At 42.1% G+C, this 13402-nt stretch overlaps 1 protein-coding gene across 5 annotated transcripts in view; it reads right to left on the bottom strand.

Annotated features, from left to right (window-relative positions):
- The window catches only part of LARP4B (La ribonucleoprotein 4B), a 90565-nt gene that overhangs the window by 27290 nt on the left and 49873 nt on the right, over nucleotides 1-13402 (bottom strand). For all 5 annotated transcript variants that reach the window (XM_070801125.1, XM_070801124.1, XM_070801123.1 and 2 more), the window contains 2 exons: nucleotides 12406-12544; nucleotides 12038-12178 (listed from right to left, as the gene is read on the bottom strand). In XM_070801125.1, the coding sequence (XP_070657226.1) occupies nucleotides 12038-12178; nucleotides 12406-12544 (280 nt within the window). The remainder of the gene's footprint in view (nucleotides 1-12037; nucleotides 12179-12405; nucleotides 12545-13402) is intronic.

The following is a 13402-nucleotide window of genomic DNA, read 5'->3' as shown; positions in this document are numbered from 1 at the left end:
TGTTCTCGGATAGGAAGAATCAATATTGTGAAAATGACTATACTACCAAACGCAATCTACAGATTCAATGCAATCCCTATCAAATTAGCAATGGCATTTTTCACAGAGCTAGAACATAAAATTTCACAATTCATATGGAAACACAAAAGACCCCAAATAGCCAAAAGCAGTCTTGAAAAAGAAGAATGGAGCTGGAGGAATCAACCTTCCTGACTTTAGATTATACTACAAAGCTACAGACGTTAAGACAGTATGGTACTGGCACAAAAACAGAAATATAGAACAATGGAACAAGATAGAAAACCCAGAAACAAACTCATGTACTTCTGGGTACCTTATTTTTGACAAAGGAGGTAAGAATATACAATGGGGCAAAGACAGACTCTTCAATAAATGGTGCTGGGAAAACCGGACAGCTACATATAAAAGAATGAAATTAGAACACTTCCTAACACCACACAAAGATAAACTCAAAATGGACTGAAGACCTAAATGTAAGACCAGAAATATAAAACTCTTAGAGGAAAACATAGGCAGAACACTTGATGACATAAATCAAAGCAAGATCCTCTACAACCTATGTCTTAGGGTAACAGGAAAAAAAAAAACAAAAGTAAACAAGTGGGACCTGATGAAACTTAATAGCTTTTGCACAGCAAAGGAAACTATAAGCAAAGTGAAAAGACAACCCTCAGAATGGGAGAAAATAATAGCAAATGAAACAACTGACAAAGGATTAATTTCCCAAATATAAAAGCAGCTCAAACAACTCAATGCCAAAAAAACAAACAACCCAATCAAAAAGTGGGAAAAGACTTAAACAGGCATTTCTCCAAAGAAGACAAACAGATGGCTAACAAACACATGAAAAGATGCTCAACATTACTCATTATTGGAGAAATGCAAAACAAAAACACAATGAGATATCACCTCACACTGGTCAGAATGGCCCTCATCAAAAAGTCTACAAACAATAAATACCGGAGAGGATGTGGAGAAAAGGAACACTTTTGCACTGCTGGTGGGAAAGTAAACTGATACAGCCACTATGGAAGATGGTATGGAGATTCCTTAAAAAACTAGGAATAAAACCACCATATGACCCAGCAATCCCACTCCTAGGCATATACCCTGAGGAAACCAAAATTGAAAAAGACACATGCATACCATTGTTCACTGCAGCACTATTTACAATAGCTAGAACATGGAAGCAACCTAGATGTCCATCGACAGATGCATGGATAAAGAAGTTGTGGTACATATACACAATGGAGTATTACTCAACCATAAAAAGGATTGCATTTGAGTCAGTTCTGATGAGGTGGATGAACCTAGAACCTATTATAGACAGTGAAGTGAGTCAGAAAGAGAAAGACAAATATTGTATTCTAATCACCGACTCGATGGACTTGAGTTTGGTGAACTCCGGGAGCTGGTGATGGACAGGGAGGCCTCTGGCGTGCTGCAATTCATGGGGTTGCAAAGAGTTGGACACGACTGAGTGACTGCACTGAACTGAACTGAATGCATATACACGGAATCTAGAAAAATGGTACTGAAGAATTTATTTATTGGGCAGCAATGGAGAAAACAGATTTGGAGAATAGACTTATGGATATGGGGAGAGGGTGAGATGTATGGAATGAGTAACATGGAAACTTACATTACCATATATAAAACAGATAGCCAATGGGAATTTGCTGTATGGCTCAGGAAACTCAAATAGGGGCTCTGTATCAATCTAGATGGGTAGGATGGGGCGGGAGATGGGAGAGAGGTTAAAAAAGGAGGGGATATATGTATACCTATGTTTCTGAACTGCATTTCTGGAGAAGACTCTTGAGAGTCCCATGGACTGCAAGGAGATCCAACCAGTCCATCCTAAAGGAGATCAGCCCTGGGTGTTCTTTGGAAGGACTGATGCTGACGCTGAAACTGCAATACTTTGGCCACCTCATGCGAAGAGCAGACTCATTAAAAAAGACCCTAATGCTGGGAGGGATTGGGGGCAGGAGGAGAGGGGATGACAGAGGATGAGATGGCTGGATGGCATCACTGACTCGATGGACGTGAGTCTGAGTGAACTCCGGGAGTTGGTGATGGACAGGGAGGCCTGGCGTGCTGCAATTCACGGGGTCGCAAAGAGTCAGACGACTGAGTGACTGAACTGAACTGAACTGGCTGATTCATGTTGAGGTTTGACAGAAAACAATAAAATTCTGTAACGCAATTATCCTTCAATAAAAAAAAATTTTTTTTAATCTCAAAAAAAACACCTTTTGTACAGTAAAGGATACCATCAACAAAATGAAAAAAACAACCTACTGAACAGGAGAAAATATTTACAAATCATGTACCTGACAAGGGGTTAATATTCAAAATACATAAGGAACTAATATAACTCAGTAGCAAAAAAAAAAAAAAAAAAAAACAACCTATGATTAAAAGAAACAATGGGTAAAGGACTTAAACAGAGAGTTTCTCAAAGAAGACATACAGATAGCCAAGCAGCACATGAAAAGATGTTCAACATCTCTAATCATTAGGGGACTACAAGTCAAAAACCAAAATGAGGACCACTGCTCACCTGTCAAAACTGTCATTATCCAAAAAAAAAGGTAACAAATGACAAGTGTGGGAAGGATGTCAAGAAAAGGGCGCGCTGCCCCACCCCTGCCCCGTGTATTACTGGTGGGGACGTAAACTGGCACAGCCACCACGGAAAAGTGTGGAGGTTCTTCAAAAATTAAAATAGCACAACCACATGATCCACGAGTCCCATTACCGGGCATACACACAAAGGAAAGGAGCTCAGAGTCTCAAAGATCTGCCTGCACCTCCATGTTTACAAGGACTATTTATAATACCCAAGACATGGAAACCTCCCACGTGTCTATCAATGGGTGAATGGATAAAAAAAATGTGTCTGTGTGTGTGTGTCTGTCTATATATAGTCCAGGGCATGGAACAATGCAGGGACAGAGCATACCAGGAGGGTGCCCAGAGACGTGGGAAACCCCTGGACGCAGGCGCATATGGGATCACGAAAGAGTCAGACACGATTTAGTGACTGAACAACAAATATACACACACAATATATACACAGTGGAGTATTATTCCACAAGAAACCCGACCAACATACAACAACATGGATGAATTTAGAGACTACTGTGCTAAGTGAAATAAGTCAGAAAGAACCCCCCAAAGCTACACAATGCCACTTATATGAGGAATCTAAAAAAGTTGTGAACATACAGAACCAGAGGGTAGAGCCATGGCTGCCAGGGGTTGGAGGCAGGAAATGGAAAGACGCTGCTTTAAGAATACAAACGTTCAGTTGTAAGACATAAGCTCTGGGATCTACTGTATAGCATGGTGACTATAGTTAATAATGCTGTACTGTATACTTGAACTTTGCCAAGAGAGATCTTAAGTGTTCTCAGCATTCCAATGGGAAAAAAAAGTATATGAGGTGATAGCTATTAAACCATCATGTTGCTATACACCTTAAGTATAATTAACATTTACTTGTCAATTACACCTAAATAAAAAGAGAAAGAAAACTGTAACCTCCCACCATTTACTCATCATGACCTGTCTTCTCCATGGTGTGCATCACCCTCTCACATTATCTAACGTGAACATAAGTATATTCTGTGTATGATGACAGTCTGTCTCTGCCCGAATGGATGTAAGCACCCAGAGAACAGGAGCTTTCACCAATCGTATGCACTGAGTCCCAAGTACATCTGGCACATGGTGGATTTTAAATATCTTTTTTATTAAAAAAACAAACAAACCAGTTTTCTAGATGTAGAGCATTAGCTCCTGAGAGAGACACAAGGATGGCCTGGGCTCAGGGAGCAGACAGAAGCCCGAAGGTCCCTGAGTCCAGGGTGTGGGACAATGCAGGAACAGAGCACACCAAGAGGGCACCCAGAGGTGCAAGGCACCCCTGGAGGCAGGCGCACGTTCCCTGCATAGCACAGGCACGAGGACTCCCTGAGGCCAGGGAAGGATCACATCAAAGGAAGGAGGGAGCTCACGCCTCCTGCTCTGCCCTCATGAACACTTCATGGACACTCCTGAAGTGTAGGCTGGCACAGTGACAGGACTGCATGTAGAAGGGAATAAAAAGAGTAACTTCACAGTTGAGAAAGCTAATAATAAACCTACTTCAGCCAGCTGGTCACGGTCAACAACAGCAGCAATAAATCATGTTGGCAGTATGTACTCTTAATGTGATGGGATGAAAATGGCTCTTGACTTCTGTGGTATTCCTTCCCTCAAACCCACCATGGTAAGAAAAACATCACACAAATTCCAGTATCATGCAAAATAACTGAGCAGTACTCCTCAAAATTAAATAACTGAGCCGTACTCCTCAAAATTATCAAGGTCATCAAAAACAAGTAACCTCTGAGAAGCTGTTACAGGCAAGAGAGCCTAAGAACACAAGTCACCACATGTAATATGGTGTCCTGGGACAGAAAAATGTCAATAGGTGAAATGCACCAATTCTGGTTCAGGAACTGTGGCAAATGCATCATACGAATATAAGGTGTTAACAGGAGAAAACGAATGCTGGGTCTATGGGAACTCTCTGTACTCCATCTGCTCAATTTTCCTGTAAGTCGAAAGCTATTCTCAAACAACTAGCAAGGTAAGAGACTCAAATCTAACCATATTAATTACCATAGTAAACGTTAACATTCTAAATGCCTGAATTAAAGTCAGATCCTGGAACTAACAGGATCTGACTTATTATCCAAATACTGGTTCTTTGAGATGAATAAAATTCACAAACGTCTACCCAGACTAACTATGGGGAGAGGGGGAGAGAAGACAAGAATTACCAACAACAGGAATGAGTGCTATGACATGACAACGAATTTTATAGATACTCAAAGGATAAATAGAGTACTGTGAGCAATTCTATGCAATAACTTGGACAATTTAGATGAAATGGACAAAGTACGTAAGTAGAGACATAAGAAACCAAAGCTCTCTCAAGAAGAAATAAACCTGGTTAGCCCTATATAAAAAACCAAACAAAGTGTAGCTGACAATTTTCCCACAATCAATATTCTACATTTGGATGGCTTCATTTTTCATTTAAGGAAGAAATAAACTCTTCCCAAAAATTCAGTAGGAGGGAAAACATCAAAATAAACCTACAGACCAACATCCCTCATGAACGCAGGCGTACAAATTCTAAGCAGAATTATGGCCAATCCAATCCAATAATATATGAGAAATGTATAACATCCTGACTCAGTGAGGCATACCCCAGGAATTTAAGGTTGGTTAAACATCTTCTAAAAATCAATGTAATTTATCTTAACACACACACACAAAAAATACAATACAAAAAAAAAAAAATACAATCATTGCCACAGATGAAGAAAAAGCATGACAAATTCCTCTTTAACCATTCCTCCTCAAAACTCTCAGCAGATCATAACAGAAGGGGATCTGGTCCGCCCAGCAAAGGCCACAAACACAAAACCAAGAGCACCATTGTACTTAATGGCAAAAGACAATGCCCACCCCCGCTCACCATCAGTCAGATATTTGCTCTTACCACATCTGTAATTTCTTACCACATCTGCTCTTTCACCTCTGTAATGAAAGGTCTATTCAGTGCAATGAGGCAAGATAAATAAATAAAAGGAACTAGATTAGAGAGGAAATAAAACTGGATTTACTCACAGATAACACCAGTCCATGTAGAACATCCAATGGAATCTACAAAATAGTTTCTAAAACTAATATGTGAGCTTAATAAGCATTCAGGGTATGATTCCAATTTATACAAGTTAGTATATTTCTATCTATTAGTAACAAATAGTTGCAGATTGAATTTTTAAGAACCACTTACAATAGTATTCTTGCCTGGAGAATCCCATGGACCAAGGAGCCTGGTAGGTTATAGTCCATGGGGTCACAAAGAATCGGACACAACTAAGTGACTAACATACACTTTTACAATAGCACCAAAAAATATGAAATACTTAATGATAAACTTAACAGAAGATGCGAAAAGCCAGCAGGCTGAAAACTGAAACATACAGTGAAAAATACAGTCAAGAGAGACTAAAGATCTGAACAAGCAGAGACATATACCACGTCAGTCATGAACAGCAAGCCAAGATGCCAATCTTCTCCAACTCATCTACAGAGTCAATGAAATTTCAATAAAAATCTCAGCACGCTACAGAAATTGACCAGGTCACCTGAATTTGCATGGAAATGGAAAGGACCTAGATCAGCCAAAATAAGTCTGAAAAAGAACAAAATTGGAAGGCTAAATAATACTACCTGCTTTTAAAGCATTATTTACAGTAATTAAAACAGTGTGGTTTTGTTGTCCAATCAGACTGATGAGGAAGAGACAGTCCAGGGACAAACCCACATACTCAGGGACAAATGATTCTGACAAAGGCACAAAGGCAGTGCAGTGGGGAAGGGCAGGAGAGTCTGTCTGACAAATGCTACTGGAACAACTGCGTATCTATTAATACATGTGCTGGGGGGAGGGGAAGAACTCTGCTTCACACCTCCCACCACATACAAAAATTAATTAAAAAGGGACCACAGACCTAAAAAATGTAAAACCATGTAACTGGGACTTTCCTGGTGGTACAGTGGTTAAGAATCTGCCTGCCAACACATGAGACATGGGTTTGATCTAGGTCTGGCAAGATCCCACACTGCAGAGCAACTAAGCCCTCAGGCGGTAACTACTGAGCCTGAAGTACTGCAGCTACTGAAGTCCACGCCCCTAGAGAAATGTCCACGCACAGCAACCAAGCACAGCTCTGACTGAGCCTGAGTGCTGCAGCTACTGAAGTCCACCCCCCTAGGGGAAAGTCCATGCCACAACCAAGAGCAGCTCCCACTCACCCCAACTGGAGAAAGCCTGTGCACAGCGATGAATAGCTGGTGCAGCCAAAAATAATTTTAAATAAAAAAAAATACAACTTAAACAGCAGAAAACATTTGTGACCCTGGATTAAAAGATTTTGTAGCAACAACATGAAAAGCAAGGTCCATAACTCCACAATGTAAAAGGTTTTAAACTTTTACTTTTCAAAAGATACTATTAGGAGAACAAAAAGACAAGCCACAGACTGGAAGGATGTATTTGCAAGTTACATACTGATAAAGACTTCTGTCCAAGGAACTCTCAACTCAACAATCAGATCAGATCAGATCAGATCAGTTGCTCAGTTGTGTCCGACTCTTGCGACCCCATGAATCGCAGCACACCAGGCCTCCCTGTCCATCACCAACTCCTGGAGTTCACTCAGACTCACGTCCATCGAGTCAGTGATGCCATCCAGCCATCTCATCCTCTGTCATCCCCTTCTCCTCCTGCCCCCAATCCCTCCCAGCATCAGAGTCTTTTCCAATGAGTCAACTCTTCGCATGAGGTGGCCAGAGTACTGGAGTTTCAGCTTTAGCATCAGTCCTTCCAAAGAAATCCCAGGGCTGATCTCCTTCAGAACGGACTGGTTGGATCTCCTTGCAGTCCAAGGGACTCTCAGAGTCTTCTCCAACATCACAGTTCAAAAGCATCAATTCTTCGGCGCTCAGCCTTCTTCACAGTCCAACTCTCACATCCATACATGACCACAGGAAAAACCATAGCCTTGACTAGACGGACCTTTGTTGGCAAAGTAATGTCTCTGCTTTTGAATATGCTATCTAGGTTGGTCATAACTTTCCTTCCAAGGAGTAAGCGTCTTTTAATTGCATGGCTGCAGTCACCATCTGTAGTGATTTTGGAGCCCAAAAAAATAAAGCCTGACACTGTTTCCACTGTTTCCCCATCTATTTCCCATGAAGTGATGGGACCGGATGCCATGATCTTCGTTTTCTGAATGTTGAGTTTTAAGCCAACTTTTTCACTCTCCACTTTCACTTTGATCAAGAGGCTTTTTAGTTCCTCTTCACTTTCTGCCATAAGGGTGGTGTCATCTGCACATCTGAGGATATTGATATTTCTCCTGGCAATCTTGATTCCAGCTTGTGTTTCTTCCAGTCCAGCATTTCTCATGATGTACTCTGCATATAAGTTAAATAAACAGGGTGACAACATACAGCCTTGACCAACTCCTTTTCCTATCTGGAACCAGTCTGTTGTTCCATGTCCAGTTCTAACTGTTGCTTCCTGACCTGCATACAAATTTCTCAAGAGGCAGATCAGGTGGTCTGGTATTCCCATCTCTTTCAGAATTTTCCATAGTTTATTGTGATCCACACAGTCAAAGGCTTTGGCATAGTCAATAAAGCAGAAATAGATGTTTTTCTGGAACTCTCTTGCTTTTTCCATGATCCAGCGGATGTTGGCAATTTGATCTCTGGTTCAATAATAAATCAATCCAATTAAGAAAATGGGCAAAAGACTTGAACAGACCCGTCACTGAAGAAACATACACACTTGAAAAGATGTTTGACACCATTAGTCACTAGGGAAATATGAAGTAAATCCACAGGAAGATTCTACTACCAAACTTTTGGAATGGTTAACATTAAAAAGACTGTTGGTATCAAGTGTCAGCAGTGGTGTGGAGCAGCAGAGGCTGTGAGCACTGCAAGTGGGGGTGCAAGGGGACAGCTATGGAACACAGCTCTATCAATTCTTAAAAAAGATAAGCCAATGCCTAGCGGATGACCCATCTACTCCATTCCTGGGTATTTACCCAAAAGGAATGAAAACAGATGTACACACAAAGCCTTGTTTATAAATGTCCATTGTACCTTATTTGTAACAGCCCCAACTGAAAACAATCCAAACATGCATCAACAGGTGAATAAAAAAACAAACTATGATAGGTAATGGAATGGAACACTACTAGGTCCAAAAAGTAAAGGCCCCAAAATGTTACCACTTGAATGAATCTCAAAACAAGTAAGTAAAAAAGCCTCACAAAAAGAGCACATACTGTAAAACTCTTTACATACAATTCCAGACTAAAGTGCAGTGACAGAAAGCAGATGAGTAGTTGGCTGGGGCAGGGTGTGGGCAGGAGGAAGGGCACAGGCAGTCTCTGTGGTAGCCGGCACGACTCTGTCATGACTGGAGGTGGTTTCTCAGGTGTCTACCCAGCAAATCCAACTGGAAGAATCAGCGAGTCAGTTCTAGAATGATGTGAATACTGCTTCAAGATAAGGAAAATAAAGCTTACAGAGAAAGCAAGGATATTCCAAACGTGATGTTTACGGTACACCAGTGGTGCCTCATTAGTGCTCTACACCCCCAAGGTTGGCAGGTGTGAAATGGCCATCCAGGTGCTCGACTGCAGTGCTGTGGGGCAAGTCTGAAACCATGAATGGAAAATGAGACCACTCTACATTGCAACACTTGTCTTCTTCAGCCACATCTGTCTATCTGCTCAGAACAGACAGAGTAGGTAGAGAATTACATTTAAACAAGTCAGAGGCATCTGCTAAGCAACTATGAAGGAAGTTAGATGCAAGGAAGTAGTTGAAATGATGGTCTATGTAATCCAGGCAGAGTGACGAGGGAAGTGAGGGGCCAGGCGGGGACGGGAACGTGGTCACAAAGGCCAGCAGCAACCGTGCAGACGAGGTCTTTCTGGGTCCTCTTCTAGGGGAAAATAAATACTTAACGTCAAACACTTACACAGTACTTAATTAATAACCTTTCGTACATAACCCTACAGCTGGTGGTAAGAAAGGGAAGGCAGGCTTTCTCAGTCATGCAACCTTCTCTAGACAGTGACACGGGGGCCTGAACACAGTCCTTGTGCAGCCACTCTGCTAAGTGTTGGCAGCCAATCTGGGGGAGCTGCTTCTCTGCACTCACACGTGCCCATATGACCATCAATAACAAGCGTGCAGCCTATTCCTCAGGTCTTCCGGGGTCTTAAACTGTCTGGTCTTTTAGATTAAGGCAGAAACAAAATCAGAGGTGAGCAACTGTTGTCCCATTACCCACGGGCATTTCTATGCTGGCCCACACCCTGCACCCCAAAAGAGAACTCCCTTCTTTTTCTTCTGAAATGCTTGAAATACTCCTTTCACAAAGAACCACCTCCTCCTGGGTTTGACTCAATTTCAACATGAACGTTTCCTGTCTGCACTTCTCCTGGCACTTTGCCTTCTCGTCAGCCTCATCCTCTCCTACTCAAATCTGACCTGCCTTTCGGGAACTATTCGGGTCTTACATTCCCCTGAGGCCTCCAGACCGGCACCCCTCACCTCTGCATCAGCAGGAGAGTCAGTTTACAGAAGAACCAAAGGAACCAGTGAAAGGTACATTGTTTAGGGACAGGTTTAACAGGCAGAACTTTTAAAGCACATCAATGTCTGGATGGGGTGATGGCAGCCACTGATAGTACCTTTGTGCACAGAGGAGTGGACAGGAAGCTGCCTGGGGCTCTGATGGTGAGCTGGGACCACCAAGCATGCACCCCAGCTCACTCCGGCCCCTCGTGCTCTGGCCTACTCTCCACTAGTGTGGAGAAGCCATTGCAGGAAGGGGGTGGGGTGCACACACATTTAGAGGGAATGGAACCAGCTCGAACCCAACCCTCAAGGCTTCTTTCTGCTTCAGCACCAATGACTGAGGAGTATGTTTCAAATGAAAGGGGAAAAAACTAACGAAATAGAGATAAATAGCAGATTAAAAAAAATCAAAGTATTAGTAATAAGAATGCTAACTGAAGTTGGGAAAAGGAATACATGAACACAGTGAGAATTTTAACAAGAAACTAGGAAATAATTTTTTAAAAAGCAGCAGTCAGAGCTGAAGAATACAATAACAGAAATGAAAAACAGTGTAAGGACTGAAAACAGATCAAGTAACACAAAAAAACTCACAAGTGACCGGGAAGACAGAATAACGGAAACTACTCAATAAGAATAGCAAAGAACCACTTCAGCTATTTTTAAAAATAAGGATAGTTTAAGGGGCCTCTGGGACAACATCAAGTATACTAAAACCACATTACAGAGGTTCCAGAAAAAGAAGAGACAGAGAAGGTAAAATATGCATCTGATGAAATCATGGCTGGAAACTTCCCAAAGCTGAAGAAACAGATATCCAGGAACAGGAAGCACGGAGGGTCCCATTCCAAACGAGATGGAACTCAGAGACCCACACCAAGACACGTCATAATTAGAATGGCAAAAGTTACAGATAAAGAGGATTCTAAAGGAAGCAAGAGAAAAACAAGGAGTTACAATCAAGGGAACCTTCATAAGGCTATCAACTGACTTTTCAGCAGAAACTCTGCAGGCCAGAAGGGAGTGGCAGGATACGTATCAATGGCTGAAAGGTAAAACTTGTAACCTCCATTACTCTACCCAGCAAGATAATCATTTGGAATTGAAGAAAAGATTAAAGAGCTTCTCAGACATGAAGAAACTAAAAGAATTCATCAGTACTAAACCTGCACTGAAGAAATGTTGAAGGGTCTTCTCCAAGTGGAAAAGAAGAACCTATAGGAAAGGGAAACCCCACTAGGAAAGGCAGATACATAGCAAGGACTGAAGATTATTTATGTAAGTCAGTATACAGATTAAAATACAAATTGTAGATACAACTGTAACTACAAGTCATACACAGATTAAAATACAAACTGCAGAAGCAACTATAGCTACAAGTCGTATACAGATTAAAATACAAACTGTACAAGCAACTACAACTATATACAATTAAGGGAGAGATAAGAATTCGCAAAATGACATAACAAAACAAAATGTGGGGGAAGGGAGTAAAAATGTACATCTTTTAGAATGTGTCTCAACTTAACTATCAGTCATTTCTATTAACAAGTAGATAAAGTTACAGGTCAACATATATGAGGAACACTGTAACCACAAATCTGAAAACCTACAATAGCTACACAGAAGCCAGAGAGAAAAGAACACAAGCATGCCACCAAAGAAATCATCAAACCACAAGGAAAGAAACAAAGAGGAGGAAGAAATGAACAAAGAACTGAAAGTGCAACATAAAGCAGCCCATACTCTACATGAAAGTGAAATCATAAAACAGCTTTACCTGTCTCACCACTTTCAGGCGGTGACTCATACTCTGAGTGGTCCAGACCCAAAGTGCTCATGGCTGTCTGGTCTGATTCCTGTAGATCTGACAGCCCAACATTGTCATGACTTTTGTCACCATCACCGTTGGTGTCCAATCCTGTAATTAAGAATTTCAACCCAAGAGGAGGGGTTAGAAGAACAGCTTTTTCTTAAAACAAAGACTTACACCTGCAGTTACTGACCTTTTCAACTTGACTGTGAGAGACCTCAGGGTTCATAAATACTGTCACCAACCATGACACAGATCTTAAACACTTTCCCAAAAGTGAACTCAAAGGAAACAAGGCTGCAGCCCAGAGCAGAGGCCCAGCCCCGCCCACTCACCGAGGTGGCCACGGCCAGGTGGCGCCTCCCAGACGGTGCTCACACCGCCATCTGCAGCTCCACGCGCTTCCAGCTGTAACAGTGGAGTGCCCCATACTTTTGCATTAGGGTTTAGCTCTGAAACTTTGGCTGTTGGTACCTAAGAAAAAATATGATGTGTTTATTTGCATCCAAATTCCAATCACTGCAATTTTACTTACTAATTCAGAGTTAAAACATATCCATGCTAGAGAATTTATGTGAAAAAGGCTGAACCTATTTACACGTACTTTTAGGGAGAAATCAGATGCAAAAGTGATCCAAGTTGATGCACTCAGAACTCCACTCACCAGATGTTAATTTCTTACCAAGTGAAAGGCACTCAAGAAATGGGAATCAAAGTCCTGCCTTCATGGGGTATCTGATCAACTTTTTTAACTGGTGACTCAGTTATTTCTCTGGTCCAGACTACCCAACACAATTCAAAGATTTGCAAATCTGAGAACCGATGGATGAAACTCTAAAATAAAGCTTGAACACTGCTAAAGGTTAAAGGCCATAGAAAATGAAAGAGTCATGGTGGAGAGGCACCAGATGCGGACACCCTGTGACTGTGCCCATTTCCAGTCACGTGACCCCCAGGCTGTTCCAAAAACACTGGCCCTCGACTCCCTGGGCTCAACTGTCAGAACACTCCCAGACGTCTGCTCGGCTGGCTCACACCTTTGCGTCCCTTGGGGACTGCTAGGGTCTTTCCTGGCACACCTCACTAAACCCACCACCACCCTTGAATTTTCTCTCTCCTGCTTACAAATCCTGAAGAGTCCCCCAAACCTAAAAGAAGCTGATGTCCTGGGGCAGCCACCCCAATTCCTAAGCAAGCCTGGCCACGACCTGCATTCTCCAGGCACTGCACGTCACAACCCCACCAAGCAGGGCCAGGGCTGCAAGAGGGGAAAAGGCCGGGTCCCAGGAGCCCAGGCAGCAGCTCCACGCTGGGAGCAGCCTCCTGGTGCCA

The sequence above is a fragment of the Bos indicus genome, chromosome 13 (assembly GCF_029378745.1).
Source record: "Bos indicus isolate NIAB-ARS_2022 breed Sahiwal x Tharparkar chromosome 13, NIAB-ARS_B.indTharparkar_mat_pri_1.0, whole genome shotgun sequence".
NCBI classification, from domain to species: Eukaryota; Metazoa; Chordata; class Mammalia; order Artiodactyla; family Bovidae; genus Bos; species Bos indicus.
This window is presented reverse-complemented; position numbering and strand designations above follow the sequence as displayed.